The 26,753-nt window shown below is 52.6% G+C and overlaps 3 protein-coding genes across 12 annotated transcripts; 1 reads left to right on the top strand and 2 right to left on the bottom strand.

Annotated features, from left to right (window-relative positions):
• Positions 1-777: 777 nt before the first annotated feature.
• Positions 778-4,175, top strand: RARRES2 (retinoic acid receptor responder 2). 5 transcript variants are annotated; one of them, XM_012786108.2, is made up of 6 exons: positions 779-885; positions 1,760-1,956; positions 2,160-2,264; positions 3,202-3,288; positions 3,537-3,664; positions 3,846-3,952. In XM_012786108.2, exons 2-5 carry the CDS (start codon positions 1,783-1,785, stop codon positions 3,651-3,653), a joined length of 483 nt encoding a protein of 160 aa, XP_012641562.1. In that variant the 5' UTR covers positions 779-885; positions 1,760-1,782; the 3' UTR covers positions 3,654-3,664; positions 3,846-3,952. The 5 variants fall into 5 exon arrangements, with proteins under 5 accessions (XP_075862831.1, XP_012641562.1, XP_012641559.2 ...); XM_012786105.2 differs by having other exon boundaries at positions 3,202-3,297; XM_012786106.2 differs by having other exon boundaries at positions 3,202-3,297; positions 3,537-3,679.
• Positions 4,097-26,647, bottom strand: LRRC61 (leucine rich repeat containing 61). 6 transcript variants are annotated; one of them, XR_012921050.1, is made up of 3 exons: positions 26,011-26,339; positions 4,301-5,582; positions 4,097-4,202 (listed from the first exon to the last, which is right to left on the bottom strand). XR_012921050.1 is itself a non-coding variant. In XM_012786100.3 (3 exons), the coding sequence occupies exon 3, from the start codon at positions 5,413-5,415 to the stop codon at positions 4,636-4,638; it is 780 nt and encodes a 259-aa protein (XP_012641554.1). In that variant the 5' UTR covers positions 5,416-5,582; positions 26,011-26,155; positions 26,348-26,647; the 3' UTR covers positions 4,097-4,635. The 6 variants fall into 6 exon arrangements, 5 of the variants coding, with proteins under 5 accessions (XP_012641554.1, XP_012641555.1, XP_075862829.1 ...); XM_012786100.3 differs by adding an exon at positions 26,348-26,647 and having other exon boundaries at positions 4,097-5,582; positions 26,011-26,155; XM_012786101.3 differs by adding an exon at positions 26,348-26,647 and having other exon boundaries at positions 4,097-5,582; positions 26,011-26,129.
• Positions 7,826-11,476, bottom strand: LOC142872946 (putative protein ZBED10P). Its single transcript, XM_076006715.1, has one exon. It carries the CDS (start codon positions 11,464-11,466, stop codon positions 10,804-10,806), a length of 663 nt encoding a protein of 220 aa, XP_075862830.1. The 5' UTR covers positions 11,467-11,476; the 3' UTR covers positions 7,826-10,803.
• Positions 26,648-26,753: the final 106 nt, after the last annotated feature.

Below are 26,753 nucleotides of genomic sequence, written 5' to 3'. Positions count from 1 at the left end.
TCAGAGAGATTTGGGGAGTGAAGCGAGATCCTCTATTTCGGGTGGTTAGCGTAGGCTCAGAACTAGACAAACAGCGGTAGTGCTTACCGACGTGCGGGCCCCAGAGCTTGTTCACAGCCAGGAGCTGAGCCGATATTGGACCCTATGTCGCTCGCACAGTGCAGGACACCAGTGCGCCCAGCACCCCACCTGAGACCCGGAGTCTGCCCCCATCAGGGGTGGGCATGAGGAAAAGGTCACGAAAAGCAGCATGTGTGATCCAGACTGGACGTCTTTGTTGGCGACAACGGTCGTCAGACACCAGAGTGGTTCCTAACAATGAAACCTTCCTTTCCAGTGTGGCTTTTAGGGTGCGGGAGGCAGGGAGAGGGACCAAGGACTCCTCAAAGTCCCCTTTGGTTTGCGGGTGTCTGTATTTCTGAGAATTTCCTGAAATGAGTGTCTCAGGGACGCTGGGGACTGGTCACCAGGGAAGGACCCAAGAAAGGGCAGAAGGCCCTTGGGGAGCGCAGCAGTCCCACGTCCCGCGGAGAAGGGGCCCCGGGCGCTCCCCGAGAACGCCAGGCTTCTGCTCCTCAGCCTGCGGGAGGTGGCCCAGCACAGCCCAGCGAGCCGCCCGTCCCGCGGCGGGGTCAGGGTCGCGGCGCGGGCGGGGTGGGGCGAGGTGGGTGGGCTGGGCTGGGAGGCGCGGGGAGGGCACTGGCCCTGGAGGCCGGTCCCAGCGCGCGGGGGCAGCGGACTGGCTGGAGGGGCCGAGGTGGGGGCGGGAGGAGAGGGGGGCGGCCTCTGGGCGTCGGGGCGGGGAAGAGCGGGAAGAGGCGGCCGCCGGGGCCAGGATTTCAGCCGCCGGACAGTTAGGGGCGACCCCAAGACGCAGGGAAGGAGGTGAGGAGGGACGAGCGGGCTGGGGATGGTGGGCGGGCGGAGGGAGCAGTTCCAGGGGCGGAATGTGCAAAGCCCTGGGTTAAGGCAATTGCCCTGGTGTCTCTTCCCTGAGAGCCTCAGTTTCCACATCTGTAGCTTCCTGGTCCCAAGACCACCAGTGCAGGCAGGGTTCTCTGGGGGGGGGGTCATCCCCTCAGGTGACCCCCATCATGGATTAGGGGACGGATCACAAGGGCTGAAAGAGGGGTAATGGGGAAGGCCCCAGAAAAAAGGGCAGGGAGTGAGGATCTTGCCTGAAGGGGCTAGCCGAGGGTCGGGCGGGGGCGAGACCCCATTTCCTGGAAACGGGAGTAGGGCTGATGGCAACGGGCAGCTCTGGCGCGAGTAGGGTTAAGCGCCCTGCAGTTCGCAGCCGCTCAGGGCCCCTCCCGGGTGTTTACGTCCTCCCAAAAATATTCGGCCTCCAGCGGGTCCCGTCTCCGCGCCGCGGCCCTCCCCTCCCCCGCTGCGCACGTGGGCCGGGGCGAGCGGTGGTGCCGGACGGGACCCGCGGGACCCGCCGGGTCCGCACTCGGGAGCAGAGGGGCTCGGAGACCAGCGGGGAGAGAGACTGGGTCCGAGAGGCGCGGAGATGGGCGCTGGCGGGGAACTTTGTTAAAACTTTGCTGGCTCCAGGGAACAGTGCGGGCAGGGCGGGAGGGAGTGGGGACGACCGGGCGCACACCAAGGGCTATCTGGAAAAGGGGGCATTTCCCCGTCCCTCCACCTCTGCCCAGCGTTCTGCCGGGCATGCCCCCCAGGGACAGGGCAGGGCAGGGGAGGCGGCGGCCCCGAATGGCACAGAGAGCTGAGGACGCACACACCCCCTTTGCAGGGCCGGGTGGCAGAGCTGAAGCCATGCGGCGGCTGCTGATCCCGCTGGCGCTGTGGCTGGGCGCTGTGGGCGCGGGCGGGGCCGAGCTCACGGGGACGCAGCGGCGGGGCCTGCAGGTGGCCCTGGAGGAGTTCCACAAGCACCCGCCCGTGCAATGGGCCTTCCAGGAGACCGGCGTGGACAGTGCCACGGACATGGTTAGTGGCATGGCCCCGCGGGAAGGGGGAGGGCTGCACCGCGGGAGGCCAGCACAATCCCAGGAAGCGGGAACAGAGAGGTGCTTGGGCCCCACTCCAGCCACCTCCTTGGGGTGCTGTTTCACCGTGGTGGGGGGAGGGTCACAGCCAGGAATTGCTTTGCCTGCTCAGTGGCTGCTGGGGGTCTGCCTGTCTGTCCACAGCGCTTCCCAGCTGGGACATTTGTGAGGCTGGAATTTAGGCTCCAGCAGACAAGCTGTCGGAAGAAGGACTGGAAGAAACCTGAGTGCAAAGTCAAGCCCAATGGGGTGAGTGAAGGGCCGTGTGAGTGAGGGGGCACGTGTTGGGTGTAGGGGAGCCCCTATAGACCCAGAAGGGCTCAGCCTGAGCCTACAGCTGTGAGGGTGGGCAGTGGGCTGGGGGCCTCGGAGACAGGGAGACGGAGGCTGGGTTACTCAGGGCTTACCTTCTTCAGGGCAGGGCTCACCAGTCTGAGCTGCCTCAGGCTTCAGGTTATGGTGGAAGAACCACGTGGGGTGTGGGGTGTGTCTGGCGCCCACCCCAGGCGCCTGAGTGGGCCGATTCATGGCAGGGCTGCACTCTAGTCAGCCACCCTGGGGCAAACCTCTGCTATGGGGGCGATGCCCGGACTGGGAGTGCAGTGACCTGGGTTGTGGCTCCCACTGTGGGCACTGTCCTGGGCTTCAGAGGTTCTGTGAAGGCCTGGTCCCCTCCATCTGCTAAAGGAGGGCCCTGGCATACAGCACTGACCTTCAAACCCCTTGTTCTCGGACCCTTTCATTCAAATGAAATCTTACAAGAAAATGTAAATAAATGACAGTGGAGTGGTTCTGGTGGAAGTTAGGTGGGAAGAACCCATGTGGGGAGGATTCCTGCTTTCACACATTCTTGTATGCACATGCATGCAGACACCCACACACCCACGCTCCTCACACATCACACACAAGCTTGTTCACCTATGTGCCGCCCTCCCCTGCCCAATCTGGGAAGGATCCCTGCTTACACAAACACTGAAGTCTTACAGTTTGAAACTGCAGGACTGTTTGAGATTTCCAAGTCCTGGGGGCTGTGCCTGCCACCACCTGGCATGCACAACCCCTTGCCCAGGGCTAGAGGCCTTCCTGGGAGCTGGTCCCCATCTCAGGCAGCCCCGGGCTGCACCCTTGTTGGTGCCCATGCCTCACTCGTGCCCTTCCTTCCCCGGCCCCATGCTCCTGTCCCCAGAGGAAGCGGAAATGCCTGGCCTGCATCAAACTGGACTCTGAGGATAAAGTTCTGGGCCGGATGGTCCACTGCCCCATACAAACTCAGGTTCGACGGGTAAGAAGGGGCAAAGACACAGAGGGGATGGGCAGAAGCTGGAAAGGTGGGTGGAAGATGGGCCCGTGAGAGAGGTCGGGAGGCAGGCGCCTGGGTGGAGGGTGGAGAGATGGGAGGCGGGGAGAGGATGGGAGGGTGAGAAGGGGCACTGTGCCTGGTACAGACATTCCCTGGGGGACGTGGAGGTGGTTGTTGCCCACCCCTCGCCCCGGGCACTGAACAGCTGCTGGCGTTGGCAGGAGCCCGAGGAGCACCAGGAAGCCCAGTGCCACAGGGTGGAGAGGGCCGGCGAGGACCCCCACAGCTACTACTTCCCTGGACAGTTTGCCTTCCTCAAGGACCTGCCCCGCAGCTGAGCCCTGGACGAGTAGGTGGCCAGGGGGTATGGAGCACAAACCCTGGACAGGGACAGCCCTTGGAATGGCCATTGGGCTGGTGTTGGGCTATGGAAGCCAAGGAGGGGACAGATTAGGAGCCTGGGAAGAAAGCTGGGACTGGGACCAAAACAGCCTCCTTCACACCCAAATCTGTTTTTCCCTTTCCTCTAGAATTTTCATCCCGATTCCTGGACCGCTGCAGGCAGTAACCATCAAAAGACCCACCCTCCCAGGGAGAGGATCCCATTATATCCCAAGCTAATAAAACTGCTCTCCCAGCTGTGTTCTTTTGGCTTCTCACACTGCCTGCTTCCTCCGCAGCTCAACCCAGAGGCAGCTATCTGCTTGAGGGAAGGCAGGGCGCGGGGCCGCCCTCGGCCGTGGGCACGGTGAGCAGAGCCTCTTGTGCGAGAGACCAGAGGTGTCAGTGATGCAAATGAAAGCAGAGCTGTTTAATAAAGAGGCCTGGTGAGCACAGGCAGAGAGGGCTCCAGGACAGCACAGGATGGGTCATCTGGACAGGCCAATCTGGAAGGCGGGTGATAAGGAATGTTCTGGCCACTGAGCCCTCCCCATACTATCCCAGGTTGCTAGGACAGGAGGCTGGTCCATCCCACCTTTCTCACCTGTAGCCTTAGGAGGAAGTAACTCCTCCACCAAGTCTCAGGCTGGAGCAGCAGGGGTGGCAGCAGCTGTGGACACAACAGCTCGGTGGGCTGTGGGCCCTTACACTGCTAGAGGTCACTTGGGGGTGTGTCCTTGCAGTATGTGGAGGGAGGGTGGGGAAATGTCCGTGAGGGGAGAGGGGGAGGGGCTGCTCTCAGGATATGGATAAATGAATAGCCCAGTGTGCTGGGCCAGTGACCATCGTGGGGAAACACTGAAGACAAGTTCAAAGGCAAGGAGGGAAGATGCAGGCAGCGAGGCCACCTGCCAGGCTCTACTGGGCCATGGGACACATTCAAAAGACAAAGGAAGAGGTGGTGCCCACGGGGCTAAGTGCCTGCTTAGCCTGGGCCAGGCTGTCGCTGGCCTGGCGGTCCAGGTCCCGGCACTCCTGCAGGGTGTCCTGGAACTGCCGGCAGGCCTCCTCCAGGATGGAGCTGCTCGGGGTGGGCCAAGACTCCCAGTACCCTGGCTCCACCCAGGGCTTGGCCTCAGTGGCTCTGGGGCCAGGGCTGGAGCTGGGGCGCAAGGAGCTGTCCAGTTCTCGGCACAGCTGGTAGAGCTCACTGCCACGCCCGGTCACACGCTCACCGTCGATGACTTTCAGGCCAGGCAGCAGCTCCCGGACCGCAGCCCAGTAGGAAGGGCTAGTGCAGAGCGGGTTGCTGAGCCTGGCCAGAGGGTCTCGGAGCCGCAGGTGCTCAAGTCCCTGCAGCCCGGCTAGACACTGCAGCTGGCTGGGAGTGGCAAGCAGATTGCCCGCAGCATTGAGACTCTGCAGGTTCTCACAGGCTGCCAGTGGCTCCAGCCCCGTCAGCCGATTGTTGGAGACGTTGAGCACAGCCAGCTGGTGCAAGGAGGCCAGCGGGCCCAGCTGGGTGAGCTCGTTGCCTGACAGGTCCAGCCACTCAAGGCCCAGGCACTCTCCCAGGCAGCCTAGGTCAGCCAGCCCTAACCCTCGCAGCTTCAGCAGCAGGATGGACTCCAGGTCGAACTCGCCCGTACGTGACTTCAGCAGCTGGGGGGTGATGCACAGCCTGCCTGCCTCTCCTGGCTTCTCCCCCGGAGGCTCCATGAGACAGATGTCTGTTCAGATGGCCTGGATCCTGGCAGTGCTGTCACAGGGACGTCAGTGCCACTGGGGGTCAGCCAGCTGCTCTCCCCAAAACAGACACCTTCAACTCTCCTGCGGCCAGTGCTGGGAGGCCTGTTTCTGATACCCTGCTCGAGGCCAACAAGTCCCTAAGGAGAGACAATTAAAAACAGTCAAGCAGGCAGGCCTCTCCCAAGCACTTCCTGTGTCCTGTGCAGCGGGTGATGGCATGAAGTCTGACCGTGCCTTTACTACCAGAGCCAACAATCTCTAGGGCCAGGCAAGACCGGAAGACCAAGGTCTGAGACACAGGCCACAAAGCCCACGAGTGACAGGGAGAGGGAGCAGACCCCAACCCAAGGGGAGTGGTCCAGGCTAACCCTGGCTGGTTAGGGCCATGCTGGATGGGATTCCAGCCCAATGTTACCAGTTCTTTTCATTTGTCAAATCTCGACTGGGGGTAAAATGCCATTATTTTTCAGTAACCACCCATGAACTAGCCTTCTTATTAATTTTGAGGTATTTTGCTTTTAAAAAGTTAAATTTATTTATTATTACTTTTTGAGATGTGGTCTTGCTATGTTGTCCAGGTTGATCACAAACTCCTGGGCTTAAGTCATCCTCCCCTCAGCCTCCCAAGCTGCTGGGATTGGCCCGGCTTTATTTTTGAACAGACAGGAAGTAACCACCATCACCAATTTGTTTCCTCCCTGGGATAGCCCATGCACGTGCAAACACAAATGAGAGCAGGCTGTACTTTGTACTATTCACTCAAAAACATCTCAGTTGTTTCTAACATTAGCAATGAATTCAAAACTGTTTCCAGATAATGTGGGCCAACTTGTGCCCCCTGGTTGGAGCTGTAAGGCCTTTAGTCCTAGATGAGGAAACTGAGGTTAAAGGAAGGACGGGACAGGGAAGGCCAGGTAAGTGGTCTCTCCAGTTCCCATGCCATTCCTCCCCCAGCCACTGCTGGCAAAACTAGCTGTTTTGCTCTGGCATCAACTGGTCAGAGATCAGCAGCACAGCATTGATCATTTTGTGCAAGACAGCACGATGCCAGCTGTAAATATGACATAACTTCCCAAAAGGGCAAGCTGGGGGAGGCCACATAGTCAAGGAAGCTGTCCTGGAGGGAGGGGCAGGGTGGCACCTAAACTGGCTCTAGAGAAGTTGGAAAGGTGCATGTCAAGTCACCAGTGGCTGTGGGACAGCGAGAGCTCATGCACTAGCGCAAGACTGTGCTGCAGACTGGCAAGGGATGGGCAGCCTGGGAGAGAGACGATGGTGATGCTGCCCACACAAGGGTCAAGGTTTAAGCAGAGAAAACGAAAACGGACCTTAGCTCCAAGGGCAGCTTCCCAACCTGGCTGGCTTTGGCCAGGCCCAGCCTTGGGAGTCTAACCCAGGCCCACGGACACAAGGCGATTGCAGATCTGTGGATGCAGGGTATTGGTGATCCCCAAGTCTGAGTTTACATAATCGACACTTTTTATTTCCCCCTCTCCAAGGAGACCAGGCCCAGGGCCTGACCCATGTAGCTCCTCCCATGCCCCAACAAGGACATCCACAGCACTCCCACCAGGGGCTGGGGAGGCTGCTCCCTATGCCTCATCTGAGAAGCAGGGATCCTTGTCCTCACAATCCCCATTTCCTTACCTAGCTCCCTTTTTATTTATATCTCATTTCTTTCCAAAAGGGACAGGAAGCATCTACTGATTGGACTCCCTCAACGTAAGCATGATCTGCTGGAGTTTATAAGTTGGAGTGAAGCAATCACCTTTGCAATTTGGCCCTTAGGGTGGGGTGCAGGAGCACCAGGCACTAGACCTGTTATAAAAAACATGAGCAAGAGATACAGACCCCAAGGAGGGCAATGGGGAGGAGGAAATAGAGCCTGTAACAGCTGGGGATCTGGCTAGGTGATGGCATGCAACGGCCTCCCTCCTCAAACATGTGGAATGCAGGCAGGACAGGCTGGGTACAGGAAGACATCCAGGCCGGGCGCGGTGGCTCACGCCTGTAATCTTAGCACTCTGGGAGGCCGAGGTGGGCGGATTGCTCGAGATGAGGAGTTCGAAACCAGCCTGAGCAAGAGCGAGACCCCGTCTCTACTATAAATAGAAAGAAATTAATTGGCCAACTAATACACATGAAAAAAATTAGCCAGGCATGGTGGCGCATGCCTGTAGTCCCAGCTACTTGGGAGGCTGAGGCAGGAGGATCACTTGAGCCCAGGAGTTTGAGGTTGCTGTGAGCTAGGCTGATGCCACAGCACTCACTCTAGCCTGGGCAACAAAGTGAGACTCTGTCTCAAAAAAAAAAAAAAAAAAAAAAGGACCAAAGATCCAGCTCCGCAGCACTGAGCTTGAATGGCGGTGCAGCACCAGCTCTAGGCTGTGCTGGAGTCAAGGAGAGCGTGTGGTGCACCTGATCACCTGCTTTGGGGACACAGGCTTCTTGATGTACCTATGGGCTTCACTCCAGGAATGTGCACCCCTCCCCACACACTATTTTGGTAGTGAACAAGGTTAGGAACTCCACCTAGCCTTGTGGTGGTGCACACACCACCACTTACGAGGCTGAAGGACTGAGTCTGCACAGGAGACTGTCGAGCAGCTGCAGGGAGAACACGTGAGGCTTCTAAGGACCAACACTGGTAAGATGCCTCACTGGACTCAGACAAGATGCCGTCCTCCAGCACACCGCCCTGCACCAGCACGGCCCTGTCTGCCCTCACTGCAACGCAAGCTGCCTGGGTCTTGGTGGTAAGTCGTGCAAAACCCTGATTCTCTTGGGGACCAATGACCTCTGCCCTCCTCCCACTCCCTGATTGTCCCTCATGTCTGCACACCGCAACCATGCAGCCTGAGATCACTGGATGCCCACCGCCTGGTACAGACCCAACTAACGTCAGGCTGCCAGCAGAGCAGACGTGACCGAGAACAGCCTCCCACACAGCCACCTGCTTCAACTCTCTGCTGTGGAAAAGGGGAGTCACGCTTGTCCTGTGGAAATGAAGTGAATCTGGAAAGAGGACTCAGTGACAGGGATGGCCTTGGGCCCCCAGGGAAGACAAGCCTTGCAGAGCCTCATCTACCTGGGAAAAGATGCCCTGGCAGAGGCAGGGCAGAGCTAGGTCTCGGGGAGAAATGGTTCAATCCAGAGCAGCCTCAGGTGAATTGGGGCCCTTCCCCTTCCCCATTCCTTTCCCGCACCCAACACTTTAAGAGGGCTTCCCAACGCTGGCATTTGGGCAGGGTAAGTCTCCATTGTGGGGGCTGTTTTGTGCACTGTAGAACATTTAGCAGCGTCTCTGGCCTCTTACCACTAGACACCAAAAGAACCACTCCTCTTCCCCCACTTGTAACAACCAAAAATGTCACCTGGGGAACAAAATTGCCCTCAGTTGAGAACCAGGGCTCTAAAGCCTAGGCCCGCAGCTTGGGACCATCAAGCTTTTTCATCCTTTTCCTATCACCCTCCATCTTCCTCACATTCTCCCCACAACCAAGGCCGCCTCTCCATTCCAGGCCTGCCTGTCCTCTCTGAGCATGGCCTCTCACCTGCTACCACTGGAGAGCTTGTGAAGATGCCCCTGCCCACCCCACTCCCCACTCCTAGCTGCTGTGGGGAGAGAGGCGACCTAAGCAATTTGGAGGCCACATTTTAACTCAAACCATGCTACTCAAGCCATTAAAAATGATGTTTCACAAAGCTTTATTTGAAAGATGCTATTATACTGTGAAAATGAAAATACTAGATACTAAATAGGACATAGAGTATGATCTCAATGTAAAAAGAGGAACTATGTCAAAGTACTGACCGACTACCTCTGAGTGAAAGGACAAGGTTAACTTCTCTTGCTTCCTTCATTTTCAGCGACACCCAGAAGTCATAAGGAATTAGTCATCCAGGAAAGGCACGGGAATGGGCTTCCAGGGCTGCCAGTCCAGTAAGGGGACAGTCTGTCCCTTCACCCTCATGGCCTTGAGGACCACCCTACTCCTCCTACCTTCATCTTTGCAGCCACCTTTCCCAGTGACCAGGCACCTTCAGGCCACCTGGACACAAGTCTTGTGGGGGTGACAGGCTTGCCACCACACTCCCGGCCTCTCCCTTTATTTCTTCTCCCATCCAATCCAAGCCCACTCCTTCCTGGATCCCGAGCCCTCGGGACCTGCACTATGTCCTAAAGGAACACTCAGCACTCTACTGAATGGGCTCTATACACGTCCTTTCTCTCTTCTAAATAAGGGATCTGCCCCTTAAAAGAAGCCAGGGATTGGAGGTGAGCGGGGTGAGGGTGTTGGCAGATGGGATGTATAACCAGCCACAGGGGCCTGGGAAAGCAACTGAGACCCTTTCTGAGGCTCTTTTCACTGTTGAAAGAAAGAAACCCCAAGGTTTCCAGTAGTCTGGAAACAAACTACTGTAAGAATGACATTTTGAGGATTGGATAGCCAGTCAGTTCCAACAGTCAGGGGTTCTGTGGCCGCTCTACAATGCACACACACAAGACTGGTGTGTGAGCGGTAGACGTGCACTTCTTCTCTGGCTACTCCACCTTGGGGTTGGTTTCTTCCTACAGTGCACGCAGCCTCAGAAAGTGCTCCAGCCACCGGCTCTTGGTGGCTGAGGACACATCCCACCTGCTAGCACATGCCTCCTTTTGACCCTGGCCACTTTTTGAGAAAGCAAGCCTCTTAAGGGCATGTATACTTTTGCCCATGTGGACAGGGTGTATGCAAGGTCCTGAATACCCACTAATATCTCAGTAGGGAATTACAGTGAATAAAGCCATAGGGTAGAACTCATAGTCATTTGTGAGCACAGTAAGCCTTTTCTATGCACATGATGCTAGATATAAATGAAGCAATGGGGAGATGGAAAATGGTATCTCTCAGAAAAAAATATGGCAGTCAATCAAGAATTGAGAAACTGTCCCCATTCTTACCAAACAGGTTGGGATTCTGGCCATCCCCATCTGACATCCCATAAGGCAACACTCTGCTCTCTACTTTGATCTACTACAATTTCTATGCACAGGTGCTCTTCAGAGCTCCTGACACTCCAGGATGGCCACAGGCACCCACCGTGGATGCCATCCCGCACACTGGGCAGACTAAAGGGTCTCCTGTTTCTACGCCAGGTCACTACAGGAGAAGCTAAGGGGGGGTGTAGTTGGGGAAGTTCTCTAGGTTGGTCTTCAAGAAGAGGAGATGCTCAATGACCTCCACTTTGAGAGAGCGACTTCTGTTCTATGATGGTGGGGCTGTTCAGGGAGGCAAAGATACTTTCAGAAAAGGCACCCATAGGGGTGCAGGACAGATAGATAGTAGCCAGTTTAGCCAGGGCTGGCCAGACTTCTCACTTCTCCCAGTAAGCCAGGGGGTCCTCCTGGGCTCCAATGGTCTCGTGCTCCCGCAGGTACCTCTTGACGGTGACAATGGCCAGGTGGTTCTCAGTGGAAAGCGAGGCCCCATTCCTCTTAAAGGCCAGCAGCCCCAAACTTTCCAGCTGCTCCAGCAAGCTCTTCTCCCTCTGGAATAGCAGGAAGGCCCCGGAACAGGTGCTGCTCTGCAGTGGTTCCTCCTGGCTCTTCCCCTCCACCCCAGAGCTTTTGGCTACTCCAGTAGGGTCAACATGCAGACCCCTGGGGTTCTGCAGGGAGCTTGGGGCAGGCAAAGAGTATTCAGATACCATAATCTCCTTCACCTTGTACACAAGGACTTGCTTCCAGTGATCAATGTCGGCCCTTATGGGCAGGATGGCCTTGATCTTGCCCTTGAAGCGGGGATCCAGTAACGTGGCCAGCACGAACTCCTCGTGGTAGAAGAGCTCATTGAGCTGACAGTCCGAAGAGAGCTGCAGGGCCAGGCCCTCAGACAGCCAGATGGCCGCACCCACCTCTCTGTGGCTCTGCTCCTCGAAGTGCCAGTGAATCTGCTCCAGGAAGATATGCGGGTAGCGGAGCTGGGGCAGCACCTGGCTCAAACAAGCCTGTGCTGTGTTTGCCTCATGGACCACCATCTGGAAGGGCTGGAGGAGCTTGGCTAGCAGGCTCCAGAACGTGGCCAACAAGGCAGCACCAGCCTTCCCTAGCTGGTGCTTTTCTTCGTACTCCTGAAGGGGCTGGTGCTGCTCCACCAGCCACTCCAGCAGGCGGTAGGCCGAGACCCAGTGATCTGAGAGATCCTCAAAGGGCTGGTGGGCCCGGAGGCCCCGCTGGCCTCTGCAGACCCTTGGAAATGGCTGCAGATGGCCTTGGCCGTGCCCAGGATGATCTGGACACTACGATGGTGACACACCAGAGAGTCGAGGCAGCGAGCAAAACAAGGGATGTGGGTATAGCTCTTGCCCTTGGCTGTCCACTCCAGGCTGGGCAACCACTCGACACCAGGAAACCTGCCCGCAGGGAGCCGGGCCCAGCCACAGGCCAGCCTGCTCCAGCACTTCTGGCTGCCTGTCCTCTGCAGCCCTTTCCAAGGGCAGGCCTTGAACCCAGAGCACCGCTCGCTTCCTCAGGATCCCCAATGACACTGCACTGCTGCCTGGCCATGTCACCCCCCAGTGGGCAGTGACGGCCAACATAGTTCCCAAGGGAGTCCTGGGCTACCATGGAGACAGTGAGGTGCACACGGCGCCCCTCGGCCCACTGCCTGTCCTGGAGCTCCTGCTCGCTCACAGCCTCGAGCAGCAGAGGCAGGGCTTTGTCAGAGAAGAAGGCTGGAGAGGGCAGAGTGTAGCTAGGGTTGACCTGGGCCATGAACTTCCTGAAGGGCTGGCATAAAACAAAGGAGAGGGGCAGTGCCAGGCTGCAGAGCAACTCCGCGATGCTACAGTTCCACACCTGTGCATGAGGCTGACTGGGGGCATAGATGCCACCCTGGTCGTCCCCTACTGCTGTGAGGGGGGCAGGCAAGGGAGGTGGGGCCATGAGCAGTGGCTCAGGCCTGTGCAGGGCCAGCTCCCTGTCGCTGCCTTCCGAGGGCACAGCATCTGCACAGCATTTTGGAGCTGGGAGCACCTCAGGGGCAAGGCTGGCAGGATTAGTGGGCAAGCCCTTCTGCTGCGTCTCCTCCACCCGCTTGTTCTCTCCCTTTGCTGAGCTGGGGTCTCCTTCTTGCCCACTCCAGCCCGTGCTTACTTGCCAAATGATGGACAAGGCCCGAGGTTTGGAAATGCCTGTTAACTTTGCCTGTCTGATGCTGGTGTGACACAGAGTGCAGGCAACATGGCAGATATTCTTGTAGTTGACGGTAAAGAACTTTCCTACGTCTACTGTGGCCTTCGCACCTGCGGTATGCAGGGGGCCCAGGGAGTGCCGAGTGCTATCCAAGCCCATGATCTCTGCTTTTATAGCCCTGATCAGCTTTTTAAGCAGGGGTGTTTGTGGAGGTTCGGCTGGGGCCCTGACTTCTTCCTCAACCCAGTCCCATCCACCCACGTGCTCAAGCCCCAAACCGAGGCATAATCCTCAATTCCTCTGCCCCTAATTCCTTCTCCTGGAGTTAGGTCAAGTTCAGGGGTCTAAAGAGAAAAGCAACATGAAGAAGCCAGAAAAACAGGTAGACAGAAGAAAATGATACGGAAGGAAAACCCCGTGAACTAGGACATGTTTTCTTAGGAAAGAGAAGACTGAAGAGGAAGATGGCTTAATAGTCTACCACAAATATCTGAAAGTAATTAGGCTTTATCTCTTCAGACAAGAACAAGATGTAGGTTTAACAGGAAGATTAAGATGGAAAACCTGGCCCTTTTGCCTCTGAACTTCTCTGGGGCCAGCAGCTACCTGACGAGGGGCCCAGGGCAACAGGCCCAGCCAGTGACCATGGGCTCTGTGTCCAACCAGCAGTTTGAGGGTGGCTGCGCCAAGGTGGCAAAAGACACAGCCTGGTGGCAGACACCCCACAGCTGCTACACAGGGCCAGCATCTGTAAAGGAATCAAGGTACACATGGGTTTAACTTCCTGTCCTTGACCACCCATGCCAGGGCCATCCTTGGCTCACCCTGTCTCCTCCTCCAGACATCTCTGTGCACCACAGTAAGCTGTGCATGTGTGCATGGAAAGCTTCTGGAGCCTGGGAGAGGGCGAGACACTGGAGCTCACCTTTAAGAACACTCTGCCAATGGACTACAATCTGTCATGTCATGGGACTGGTGGCGTGTCCGTGCTGGGAGTGAGAGGAGGTCAGAGGGGAAGAACATACACAAGTGTGTATCAGAAGGAGACAGGTGGCCAGGCGCAGTGGTTCACCCCTGTAATCCTAGCACTCTGAGAGGCCGAGGCAGGCGGATCGCTCAAGGTCAGGAGTTTGAAACCAGCCTGATCAGGAGCAAGACCCCGTCTCTACTAAAAATAGAAAGAAATTAATTGGCCAACTAAAAATATATATAGAAAAAAAATTAGCCAGGCATGGTGGCGCATGCCTATAGTCCCAGCTACTCAGGAGGCTGAGGCAGAAGGATTGCTTGATCCCAGGAGTTTGAGGTTGCTGTGAGCTAGGCTGATGCCACAACACGCTAGCCTGGGCAACAGAGTGAGACTCTGTGTCAAACAAACAACAACAAAAAAGAAGGAGACAGGTACTACAACTGTGAAGGTCTACATCATCGTGCCAAAGAATGCAAGCTGCTACCCAGCCCAAGAAGCGCCACTTTCACCACAGCGTCAGCCATATGGTGGCCTCATGTCCACTGAAGGCCCAGCAGGCCCTCAGCTCCCAGGGAAAGCAAGCCTACTTTCAGGAGAAAGAAGAGACTCAAAGCCGGGCGCGGTGGCTCACGCCTGTAATCCTAGCTCTCTGGGAGGCTGAGGCGGGCGGATTGCTCGAGGTCGGGAGTTCGAAACCAGCCTGAGCAAGAGCGAGACCCCGTCTCTATTATAAATACAAAGAAATTAATTGGCCAACTAATATATATAGAAAAAATTAGCCGGGCATGGTGGCGCATGCCTGTAGTCCCAGCTACTTGGGGAGGCTGAGGCAGGAGGATCGCTTGAGCCCAGGAGTTTGAGGTTGCTGTGAGCGAGGCTGACGCCATGGCACTCACTCTAGCCTGGGCAACAAAGCGAGACTCTGTCTCAAAAAAAAAAAAAAAAAAAAAAAAAGAAAGAAGAGACTCACAACCCTGCCCTGCTCCTGGAGAGCCCAACTTGAGCTTGGGGACTATTCTTTCGCTATCAGGAAATTTCTAGAAGCAGGCATCCACCGGCAGAGTGGAGAAAGTGGGGATGGCATGGGTTGGGGGTGGCTGGTACTGCCGTGTATCTCAGGTTGGGGTTCATGGCATCACTCTTTTTCTCTCTCAGTGGGGGAAGGGGCGAGGCTAAGGAACCCCAGCCATGATCTACCCTAGTGCCAGGGAGGGCATTGGGGGAAATTGCCCTGGAACCTGCATGCTTTGTCTGCGGTTCCACTCCCACAATCTCCAGCTTCTGAAAGTGGCCTGGATGGGGAAGTTGTCTTCCTTTTTAAGAGGGATGTGTAATAATACTCCCCATACTACAGTGGAATGATTAAGCATGAGAGCAGATTAATGGACCCAACCCACAGCCACTACCTTCTGCAGAAGAGAATCCCTCAGCAGTGAGGCAGTGCTTTTATCACATCTGGAATCCTCATACCCACTCTTGGGACAGGGTGCTGGGAAGTGTCTCAAGCAACAGGTAGTGACAGAAGCAAAAGCTGGCCGGGGAACAGCTGCAAACCTGCCACTCCTAAGCTCACTCCATCCACCCCATTCTGGGCCAATGTGATTTTATTTATTTGCTCCCTTGAATCCCACTTCTCCAGGAAGCCAACCGCACTAGCTGTCTGCAAATGACCTATCTTGTGCATTTTAGCTTTTTTTTCTTAAATATTCTGGTTTTGTATTTTTGTCTATTTTAATCTATGGCCCTCATTCCTACACTGGTCTCAGGTATAAGAGCAATGTCAGGGGTAAGTCAGCAGGCAGCAGCTCTAGGTCTGCACGGCAGGAACGCTTTCTGTTGTTTTTATCACCATGGAGAGCAACAATGTGGCACGCACAGCATACTGAACTACCGCATTTTTGCCAACAAGAGCTGGATCTTTTGCCATAGTGTCCCCCTGAAACTCCCTCCACTTGAAAATGTTTCAGGGGGAACTAGATTTTACCTGGGTTGACCCATGAATTAGTCTAAACAGGAGAAGGTGGTGCCACAAGGTTAGGAGAGGCTGGGCCAGGTGAAAGGTGCAGAGAGGAAGCCAAGGTTAGGTGAGGGTTGCCCAATCCTAGGGCACCAGACATGCTTTACATACCAGATCCATCTTTCACGGGATTAGGCTAGTTGTACCATGCACAACAGGGTGTATGTGTGTGTGTGTGTTCCCCAAAAATCTGAGTTGGCAAGGGTAAGTTTTAAGACCAATACCCCTGTACTCATCCTGTGCAGTCCAGGGATGGATATATTAAGTAAGAAACTAAAATCCTTAAACTTTCAAAAATCTTGACTTCCAGGGAGACCCACAGCAAGGGCCTCTTCATGGTGCCCAGAGCCAGTGTCCTGCTCTGCTGCAGCAGTGATTAATAGTGTCATGGTAGCTAAAGGAGAAAAAGGGGGTTTCATTTACATGCTGAGATCACTGTGAACTTCCTTCACTGTGCTGAAATGGAGCAAGCACAACAGAACCATCGGGCATTGTGCAGTGGACAGTGTGCACTGGGTGGTGTGCAATGGGCAGTGTGCAGTGGGTGGTGTGCACTGGGCAGTGGGCACTGTGCACTGGGGCGTATGCAGTGGGTGCTATGCAATGGGCGGTGTGCAGTGAGCACTGTGCAACTGGGCTCTGTGCAGTGGGTGGTGTGCACTGGGCGCTGTGCAGTGAGCACTGTGCACTGGGCTCTGTGCAGTGGGTGGTGTGCACTGGGCGCTGTGCAGTGAGCACTGTGCACTGGGCTCTGTGCAGTGGGTGGTGTGCACTGGGCGCTGTGCACTGGGTGCTATGCAGTGGGCGCTGTGCAGTGGGTGGTGTGCACTGGGTGCTATGCAGTGGGCGGTATACATTTGCTCCTGGATTCTTGTCTCCCCCAGATGCTCTCTCCCTCTAGCTACTGTATTTGTCTGGGCTTTGTAGGACTTCCCTGGTTTTCTGAGTTGGTGATTGCTGGGTGGCCTGGTTTGTGTAAATATAATGTGTTGGTCTTTCTCCATGTTCTTTTGCAGTGTGTTTACGAACTAGTTGTGTTGAGAGAAAAATGGCCAAAACATCTTTGACCAAAGGTTTTGTGCCAGGCAAAAGGATCTGAAACGTTAGTTTGGAGGGCCCTCTTCTTGAAGTGGGGATCTTGAACCATCCTTTCTTTTGTATTCTCCTTCTTCTATTTCCTATTTTGGACCAGATCTTCTGTCCTAAAAACTTGACTCCTACCCTACCCTCTTCTCCATTCCCTTCTTCCCCTGCAAATAAAACCTACACAGCCACACAGACACACATTTAATTCTTAGGTTGTCTCCACAAATCTTAAATAATTTATGCAAAAATCCTGAAGAAGTCAGGAACCCTCCTTGTTCTCAACTTCTGAGTCAAGACCAATTCCTCAATGTGATTCATGCCAAACACTTGAGACACTACTGTTTGGATGGATCAAACCTATTAATCTGTAATTGCGAAGCAGAGAGAAGCAACTGGGGGGGCTTATATGTAGGGAAAAAGGTTAGGCGGCCAAGTGAGGGAATATGAATGTATATTCAAGTTACTTAGGAACTTTCATGCAGGTGCAAGAGACTTAGGTCAAACTGGACATAAGATTGATAGGAGACAGAAAAACATATCTTTCTGTTTACTGCTAGAACCAAAGCTTTGTGAGAAATCCTGAATTTATAGGCAGGGAGGGAGGGTTGGAAAGCCTGTACCTATCTACTCTTTCCCTGATCCCTGCTGCTCACTCCTGGACTGCAGGAGATACCTCGGTGATGGGATGTGTCTACTGGATGGTTGATTTTGCTGTACCAAACATTTCCTTTCCCAGTTTATAACATACATGCTGACTGTTTTCCATTCCCTTCTCCTTTCTCTGGGAAATATAATGAATAAATAGACTTACTGGTACCAAAACTATCGAGAAAAAAAAAAGATTGAAAACCTGTATATTCTGACACTAATATGGGAGGATCAGCAGAGATGGCAGGGCTGCCTCAATGAGACTCTGGCCAGAGAGGAGCTCCGTCCAGCCAGGAAAGACTCAGAAGGGTTAGGAGGCAACAGCTTCAAGCCCACCTTGCAAGAACTTAGTCAGCCACCATAAATCCAACAAATGAAGGTCCACATGAGGTGACACTTGTGGAGGGGCTGGATAAAGGTGCAAATGACACTCTCGGACATCAGAACTAAGAACTGGAGGGGACTTACCTCAGCTCTTATTTCATGACTAAGGAAACTGCAACCCGGAGTGTTAGTATCCAGGCCTCCAGAAGCAGTCTGTAGCTCTATTGCTATGGATGAGTGTTGGGAGCTGTCCCGAACACGGGAGAGTTAAAGTGCGGTTGCTGCCCGGAACACTGGGGTCCTTGAGACACAGCACCTGGCGCCTTAACTCATAGCTCTGACATTCTTGGCCTTTCTTCTAGCTCACAGAGGGTGCTGGAGATAACAGTAGCAGTTATAGGTCACTGAAGTAATCCTGTGCACACAGCCCTCGTAGCTTATAGCCCCCCCTAGGCCCTGCACACTCCTTTCTCAGAATTGTTAATTACGCTTGGGTGCTCTTTCCTTGAACTGTCTGAGTGATCATAGTTGAGTATTTGTAGCTTTTTTGATATCAGAATAAAGTTAAGTTGTAGATTAGAAAACTGCTTAAGCGAGGGAAGGGGCTATCAAAATGACGTAAGGTTAAAAGAAACAAGAACTGTTTTGTTTTCTGGTTTAATGAAGACATGCACCACCTGTTCCTTTGCATTTTGCTTCTCCTTTGTTCTTATCTGTATAAATACAGCAACTGAAATAAACGAGGCGCGGCAGTCAGCAAGGACTCCGTCCTCCCGTCCCCATCTTTTTGTTGTCTCTTCATTTCTCAGCCTCGCCCCCTAACTCCAGGTGCCGCACGTCGCCGGCTGGCTCCGGCAGGTGGTGGCCCGTACGGGGAACCCTCTCTCCAGGAGGGCCTTTGGTGGCACTTGGTGACACGGGGATTCGGTGAAGGCAGCTGCCCGTGGAAGGCCGGCCGAGACAGAAAGAAAGGTGAGTTGGGCAGAGAGTGTAATTGACGGGAGTAAGAAATTATGGGACAAAAAACTAGTAGGATGTTGTTTGTACAAGTGTTAAAGAGTATGCTTCGGGCCCGAAGTGTTAAAATACGAAGTGTTGAAATACGAAGTGTTAAAATAGGAAAAAAGCAGTTAGAAAATTTTTTAAGTTTTATAGAAGAAGTATGTCCTTGGTTCCCCGAGGAAGGAACAGTAAATTTAGATACATGGAAGAAAGTAGGAGTTAAATTGCAAGACTATTACTCAGCCCACGGACCTGAGAAGGTTCCGGTGGATGCTTTTTCTCTTTGGAATCTTATTAGGGATTGTTTAGATCCCCGGCATGAAGGACAGCGCTTAACTTTAGGCCGGAGTTCTGCAATCCCTGAGGATGAATCCGATGATCATTCTCCTCCTTTGCCTGTTAACCCTTATCAGGAGGCTCAAGATCTGACCTTGAGCTCTCGCAGCTACAGCCTCTGTGAATTCTCATACTCAGAAACAGGCACCTAATGTGTTAAGGAATTAGAAACTCTAAAAAATATGATGCAACAACTTCTTATTCAAAATGCTGCTATGGGCTTGTTATTAGGTAGAAGCAGTATCACCTTGAAAGGCTTACATGTGTCACTGGGAGTTATAGATCAGGATTATACAGGAGAAATTAAAGTTTTGGTCTCCTCTCCTAGCTCTATTTCTGTTGTCAATCCCGGTCAGCGCATTGCTCAGCTTGTTTTGATTCCCTTGATATCCGTTGGTAAAGTACAATCGCAACAAGCCAGGGGACCCTCTGCTTTTGGCTCCTCAGATGCTTACTGGATGCAATCTATTACTAGGAATAAGCCTGAAATGGTTTTGTGGGTGAATGGCAAGGCATTTAAAGGAATTCTAGATACTGGAGCTGATGTTTCTGTTATTGCTGAACAATACTGGCCTTCCTTGTGGCCCAAGCAGGAAGCAGTTGGCTCGCTCCAGGGTATAGGCCAGGCCCGTAATCCTGAACAGAGTAGTGAATTGCTTACCTGGGTTGATGAGGAGGGACATTCTGAACAATTCCAGCCATATGTTCTACCTGCTCTACCTGTAAATCTTTGGGGAAGAGATGTTATGCAGGCTATGGGAGTTTATTTGTATAGCCCTAATGCCACAGTTACTAAGCAACTCTTTAATCAAAGGATGCTCCCAGCCCAAGGCTTGGGAATTAGGGGTCAAGGTATTTCTAAACCTATTCAAGTAAAGCCCTGGCCATTTCGAGCAGGCCTGGGATATTTTTAGAAGGGGCTTTTGATTCTCCTGCAACTCATGCACAGGCTATTACTTGGAAATCTGATGCACCTGTGTGGGTTGATCAATGGCCCCTCAATCAAGAAAAAATAGCCGCTGCAGAACAGCTGGTGCAGGAACAGCTTAATAGCGGCCACATAGCCCCCTCCAACTCCCCTTGGAATTCTCCAATTTTTGTCATTAAAAAGAAGTCTGGAAAATGGAGGCTGCTCCAAGATCTTAGACGTGTTAATGCCACCATGGAACTCATGGGAGCTCTGCAGCCAGGTCTCCCTGCCCCCATGGCTATTCCAGCTCATACTTTTAGAATTGTAATAGATTTAAAAGATTGCTTCTATACCATTCCTCTTGCACCACAAGATTGTAAATGTTTTGCTTTTAGTGTTCCTTCTACTAACTTTAAAGAACCCATGAAGCGTTATCATTGGCTTGTTCTGCCTCAAGGCATGGCCAATAGCCCCACCTTATGTCAAAAATTTGTTGCCAATGCTTTAACTGCTACTAGAATTAAATATCCTACTGTATATATCATCCACTATATGGATGACATTCTTTTGGCACATGCAGATGAAGGATTCTTACTGCAAGTTTTTGATCATGTAACAACACAATTAAATAAACAGGGCCTTGTCATTGCTCAGGAAAAGGTGCAGAGGCACCCTCCTTATTCTTATTTGGGATACCAACTGCATAAATACCATTTTATTAACCAAGGAATTCAACTTCGTAAAGATGGCTTAAAAACCCTTAATGATTTCCAAAGACTTCTGGGAGATATCAATTGGATTCGACCCTATTTGAAAATTACCACTGGAGACCTTAAGCCTCTTTTTGACATCTTAAAGGGCAATTCCAATCCTAATTCTCCTCGTCAATTAACTCCTGACGGGAGGCAAGCCTTAAAATTAGTAGAACAGGAATTGTCCCGCCAACATGTTTCCTATGTAAACTACAACTTGGAATGGGCTGGCTATGTTTTACCCACCTCTCATGCTCCCACAGCAGTCCTCTATCAAGGGGGACCACTGATGTGGCTACATTTGCCCTCTTCTCCCTCTAAGGTTCTAACTCCTTATTATGAGATGGTTGCTACCTTAATCCATATGCTGCGTTCAGAATCCTGCAAATTACTAGGTAAAGAGCCACACCTTATTTGTGTTCCTTTTTCTCGTCAGCAACAGGACTGGTTGTTCCAGCATAGTGACTCCTGGGCCATAGCCCTGGCCAATTACCCTGGAAAAATTGATAACCATTACCCCCCTGATAAGTTGTTACATTTTGCTAGCCTACATCAGTTTATTTTTCCTGCCAAAGTGTCTCCTGTACCCCTTGACAATGCTGTTCTGATTTTTACAGATGGGTCTTCTAATGGTATGGCAGCCTATTCAATTAACAATGACATTAAATCTTGGTACACTGGGTCTTCTTCGGCTCAAGAGGTCGAATTGCAGGCAGTTTTTTCAGCTTTACAGGCCATTCCTGCTAAGCCTGTTAACCTTTATTCAGATAGTCAATATGTAATTCGAGCACTCCAAGTCATAGAGACTGTGCCCTTTATTGGGACCTCTAATAGTAATGTTCAGAAATTGTTTTGTGCCTTGCAAGCTCTCATTCACTCACGTACAGAACGATGTTTCTTTGGGCACCTTCGTGCTCATTCTCACCTGCCTGGTCCCCTCAGCCAAGGAAATGAAATTGTAGATCTTGCCACTAGAACCAAACCCCCTCTTATTTTGTTAACTCAAGTGCAGTTAGCACAGCAATCCCATGCTTTGCATCACCAAAATAGCCGTGCTCTTAAGCAACAGTTCAAAATCACTAGAGAAGCGGCTCGACAAATTGTAAAAGCTTGCTCTTCCTGTTCTCAGTTACTCCCTGTCCCCCATTATGGTGTTAATCCCAGAGGCCTTTTACCTAACCACTTATGGCAAATGGATGTGACCCATATTTCTTCTTTTGGTCGCTTAAAATATGTTCATCTGACCATAGACACTTATTCTGGATTTTTAACAGCCACTTTGCAATCAGGCGAGGCTGGTAAACATTGTGTAGCCCATTGCCTCCGCTGCTTTGCATCAATGGGCCAGCCTAAATGTATAAAAACAGACAATGGCCCTGGATACACGGGTCACAAATTTCAAACATTCTTACGGAAAATGGGAATCAGTCATAAAACAGGAATTCCCTATAACCCCCAAGGACAAGGCATTGTAGAACGTGCCCACTTGACTCTCAAAAATCAACTTTTGAAAATAAAAAAGGGGGAACTGTACCCCCTCACCCCCCAGAATTATCTAAACCATGCTCTCTTTATTTTAAATTTTTTAATTTTGGACAAAGAAGGTCGTTCAGCAGCCCAGCGGTTTTGGTGTACTAATTCCAACAAAGACATGCCGTTGGTCGTGTGGAAGGATCCACTGACTGGGCAATGGTCAGGCCCGGATCCAGTTCTCATTTGGGGTCGAGGGCATGTTTGTGTGTTTCCACAGGATGCTGAAGGCCCACGCTGGCTCCCAGAGAGGCTGGTACGCCAGGCAGGATCCCTCCATAGAAAACAGGATGAAGAGACTGAAGCTGCAGGATGACCAACAACCTCCACTTACGATGACAACTAAGACAAGCTCTGCTGCCGTCTTGGAGTCAGATTAAGAGACTTACTGAGATTGCTTCCAAGCTGGTTCGAGAGACAGGACAGCCATTGAATTCTTTGACCTTGTTTTTAGCTATGGTAACCTTGCTATCGATGCCTACCCAGGCAGCCACCTATTGGACTTACATACCAGACCCCCCTCTACTCCACCCGGTGGGCTGGGGAGAGCATGTTGTTCCCGTCTATGTCAGTGATCCCAGGGCTCTGGGAGCACCCGCTAATGATCACATCCAGCATACTAAGGTATTTGCTTATAATTACACAGGACTCACCCGTGATGTTCCTATCTGTTTCCACCGTGAGGGTTATTTTCCAGGCTGTGTTCTTGTATCTACTTATGTATATTACAATATAAAAGGTGTTAAATGGACTGTGTTTATGTCAAGTTTAGACAGGCGATTTTCTGGCTCTGCACCCTCTGATTTGCCACCACCGCCCGGAATACTTCCCTGTGAAAAGGAGCCGGTTGCTTCTACTCTGCACGTGCCCTGGAGACGTTGCCGTGAACCGACTGCGACTAAGATTCCTATTCTTGGGACGACTCAGAGCATATATGATTGGAGCCCAGCAAAACTGACAATGGGTATTTGGGAGACAAGGGTTTTGTTGAGGGGCTATGGACAACTACTTCAAAGGTATACCAGACTAGTCTCTGGAAACTTGTTGCAGGAACGGGTCAATTCTCTGCAGAGAGTGTGGTGGACTCTACACCAAAAATACGCCTAAGGACTATTTCTGCCTGTGTCCCTGAACCTTTTGTGCTCATGATAGGCAAAGTGAATATTCGCACTGTCACTCATGGTTTTGAAATATCATGCCTTAATTGTCAACTAACTAATTGTATACAATCCCTTGCCTATTCTCATAGAATGGTTGTGTTATACCGCCCTGCTTTTGTGGTGGTCCCAGCTAATGTCTCTGGTCCATGGTATGATGATAAAGGATTGCAAATGTGGAAGGAGGTGAACTCTATTTTGCTAAGGCCTAAAAGATTTATTGGGCTACTCATAACTGGCATTGTAGCTCTTGTTACTGTAATAGCATCCGCTGCTGCGGCTGCAGTGGCGTTGACACAGGAGATACAAACTGCCCATTATGTCAATAATCTCTCTAAAAATGTCACTCAGGCATTGGGAACCCAAGAGCATATTGATAAAAAGATTGAAGACAGACTGGACGCTTTGTATGATGTGGTCCAGATTCTGGGAGAGGAAGTACAAGGGCTTCGGCTACGCAGCCAGCTCCGCTGCCATGACAATTATCAGTGGGTTTGTGTAACTCCCAAACCTTATAATGAGAGTAACTATAATTGGGCTAAGGTCAAAAATCACCTGGCAGGAATCTGGCACTCCGCAAATGCATCTTTAGATTTGCTCCAACTTCATCAAGAAATAACAGGCATGTTGGAGACTCCTCCCCTTGACACTAGCATTGCTACAGAAGCCCGAGATTTTCTCAATCAACTCTTAGGGCATGTTCCATCATTTGGAAATTTTAAAAGCTTATTCTTTATGATTATTGGGGCTTTTGTTCTTCTCTTGCTAATTTTGTGTGTTACACCTCTGCTACTGCGACTGATTGTTAAGAATATTTTGGCTGTTAAAGTTGCCATACACTCCACTAACTTGCAAATGAAAGCTTATCAGCGACCCTCCAATTAATTATAAAGGGAAGGGAGAGATGTTGGGAGCTGTCCCGAACACGGGAGAGTTAAAGTGCGGTTGCTGCCCGGAACACTGGGGTCCTTGAGACACAGCACCTGGCGCCTTAACTCATAGCTCTGACATTCTTGGCCTTTCTTCTAGCTCACAGAGGGTGCTGGAGATAACAGTAGCAGTTATAGAAGGTCACTGAAGTAATCCTGTGCACACAGCCCTCGTAGCTTATAGCCCCCCCTAGGCCCTGCACACTCCTTTCTCAGAATTGTTAATTACGCTTGGGTGCTCTTTCCTTGAACTGTCTGAGTGATCATAGTTGAGTATTTGTAGCTTTTTTGATATCAGAATAAAGTTAAGTTGTAGATTAGAAAACTGCTTAAGCGAGGGAAGGGGCTATCAAAATGACGTAAGGTTAAAAGAAACAAGAACTGTTTTGTTTTCTGGTTTAATGAAGACATGCACCACCTGTTCCTTTGCATTTTGCTTCTCCTTTGTTCTTATCTGTATAAATACAGCAACTGAAATAAACGAGGCGCGGCAGTCAGCAAGGACTCCGTCCTCCCGTCCCCATCTTTTTGTTGTCTCTTCATTTCTCAGCCTCGCCCCCTAACTCCAGGTGCCGCACGTCGCCGGCTGGCTCCGGCAGATGAGGACACAAAATAGGGCATAAAACCAGCCCCCTCCCAACAATGGGACAGAAAAGGAAAAGACCTGTCTCTCAGCACTGCAGCCTGGGTCAAAGCCCCAAACCCTCATCTGCAGACCTACCAGTTTACCCCAGGGCACCAATCCTGTTTCCCAATTATCCTATCCCGTCAGAAATGCTACACTTCCACAGATATTCTTGATCCATTCAATCATTTAATAAAAAAATTCAAATATCTACTAGGAACCAGCACTGTGCCCTCAAGCACTATGCCTGGTTGCCACTCATGGCTCAGGACAGAAGACAACTTAGAAATGGGCTGGTTACAGTAGAGCAAGGGAAAGTGGGGTATGGTGCTAGGAGGCAGGGAGGACTTTTGTGGAGGGTGTGGGCAGGGGCTAGGGCTGACCTACCGATAAACAGAGTCTATTACATTGAAGACTTTACATTTTGTCTTGCAAGGAGTTGTCCATCTTAGGCTAATGCTGAGGAGTTCCCACCTAAGAGCCTACTGATTCCTGCCGGCTGAATGACCCAGCTTAGCCTGGGGTGGGAGGCACCTGAGCACTCAGGTACTGGCTCAATAAATCAGAGGCCTCCTCCTCACTGCTTACCAATCCTTTTCCCGCATGCATGCCCAAAAGGAAAGGGGCCACTCCTGTCTCTCTCCTGTGCCTCCACCCCAGACATTCCATAATTATGCCAGGCCTTCCTCAGTCCTCACTCAGCCTAGGCCCACCAGCCCCCTCCTCTCACCCTCTGCAATGGGGGAGGGAGTGTCTATTCCACCCCACCCGGCAGAGGATTGTGAGCACTTGCTGGGCCCTCAAGCCCTGGGTGTCTCTGGCCCCATCCCCACCTGTGAGAAGACTGAAAGGCAGCAAGGAAAAGGATGAGAAGACAGGAACATGTGGAAGGAAGAGAACAGAGCAAGCCACTATATATTTGTGGGTTCTGTACCACGTGCACATCTGGCTACTTATAAAACCTAAAGAAAGATGTTTCAAATAATCACTCATCATTGGATTTCACACTGCACACAAGTGACCTAAAATGAGATATGTTTAAAATGATACACTCTTTTCTGGGAGGTTAGGGTTAATGCTAGAGTAAGAAGAGGACACTCACAGCCAGTCTCCGTGGCTTTACATCCTGGCTCTGCTGACCACAGGTTGTGACGGTGCAGCCACACGCCCCGGTTTCCTCGTCTGTGCGATGGGGACAAGGACAGCACCCATCTGACGGGTCTGGTGCGGGTTAAATGAGTTAATGCCTGTCAAGGTATTTCAGGGCAGTTCTTGGCACACAGGGAACGGCGGGTAAGAACCGGCTGTTCCGAAAGACGCTGGGCTCCCGCGGAGCGTTTTAGGAGCGGGGGAACCGGGGAGAGAAGGCTCATCTAGGAGGGGCCACCTGGGCTGCCAGGTCTATGGAGAGAGCCGGCAACGCCTCCTCCCCGCCTTACCTCAGGCCGGATTCCGGGATGGGGCCGGCCGGCCGCCCGCGGAGACCGCGTTGGCCAAGCCGCGAAGCCGGGAGGGCAGCCGCCGTCGCCCCTCAGCGGGTGAGGAGGAGCCCCGGCCCCGCGCCCGCCGCCCCGCGCCGCAGGCAGAAGCCGCAGCGCGCCAACCGGCGGGCAAGAGGAGGGGGTAGCGGTACTTCGTGTTCCGGGGCGCTCAAGGGGCCACTTCCGGGAGCGACATCCCGCGGGGGTCCGCGCGCTCCCCTGCCCCGCAGTTTGTGTTCCTCCGGCCAGCGGCAGGCCGAGTGCGCAGGCGCGGGCCGCGCGGCGGGGAGGGGCGGGGCTCTGCCCTGCGGCAGAGCTGGGCTGCTTAGTGCTGGTTCAGAGATTGCTGCTAGTCTAGCGGTGA

Source organism: Microcebus murinus, chromosome 9, assembly GCF_040939455.1.
Source record: "Microcebus murinus isolate Inina chromosome 9, M.murinus_Inina_mat1.0, whole genome shotgun sequence".
Lineage (NCBI taxonomy): Eukaryota > Metazoa > Chordata > Mammalia > Primates > Cheirogaleidae > Microcebus > Microcebus murinus.
This window is presented reverse-complemented; position numbering and strand designations above follow the sequence as displayed.

Coding starts and splice junctions, on each gene's coding strand:
- LOC142872946 (XM_076006715.1), bottom strand. CDS start 11,466: ATGGTGGTCCATGAGGCAAACACAGCACAGGCTTGTTTGAGCCAGGTG.
- RARRES2 (XM_076006716.1), top strand. CDS start 1,783: ATGCGGCGGCTGCTGATCCCGCTGGCGCTGTGGCTGGGCGCTGTGGGC. Junction 1,957..2,159: donor TGGACAGTGCCACGGACATG/GTTAGTGGCATG, acceptor GTCTGTCCACAG/CGCTTCCCAGCTGGGACATT. Junction 2,265..3,201: donor GCAAAGTCAAGCCCAATGGG/GTGAGTGAAGGG, acceptor TCCTGTCCCCAG/AGGAAGCGGAAATGCCTGGC.
- LRRC61 (XM_012786100.3), bottom strand. CDS start 5,415: ATGGAGCCTCCGGGGGAGAAGCCAGGAGAGGCAGGCAGGCTGTGCATC.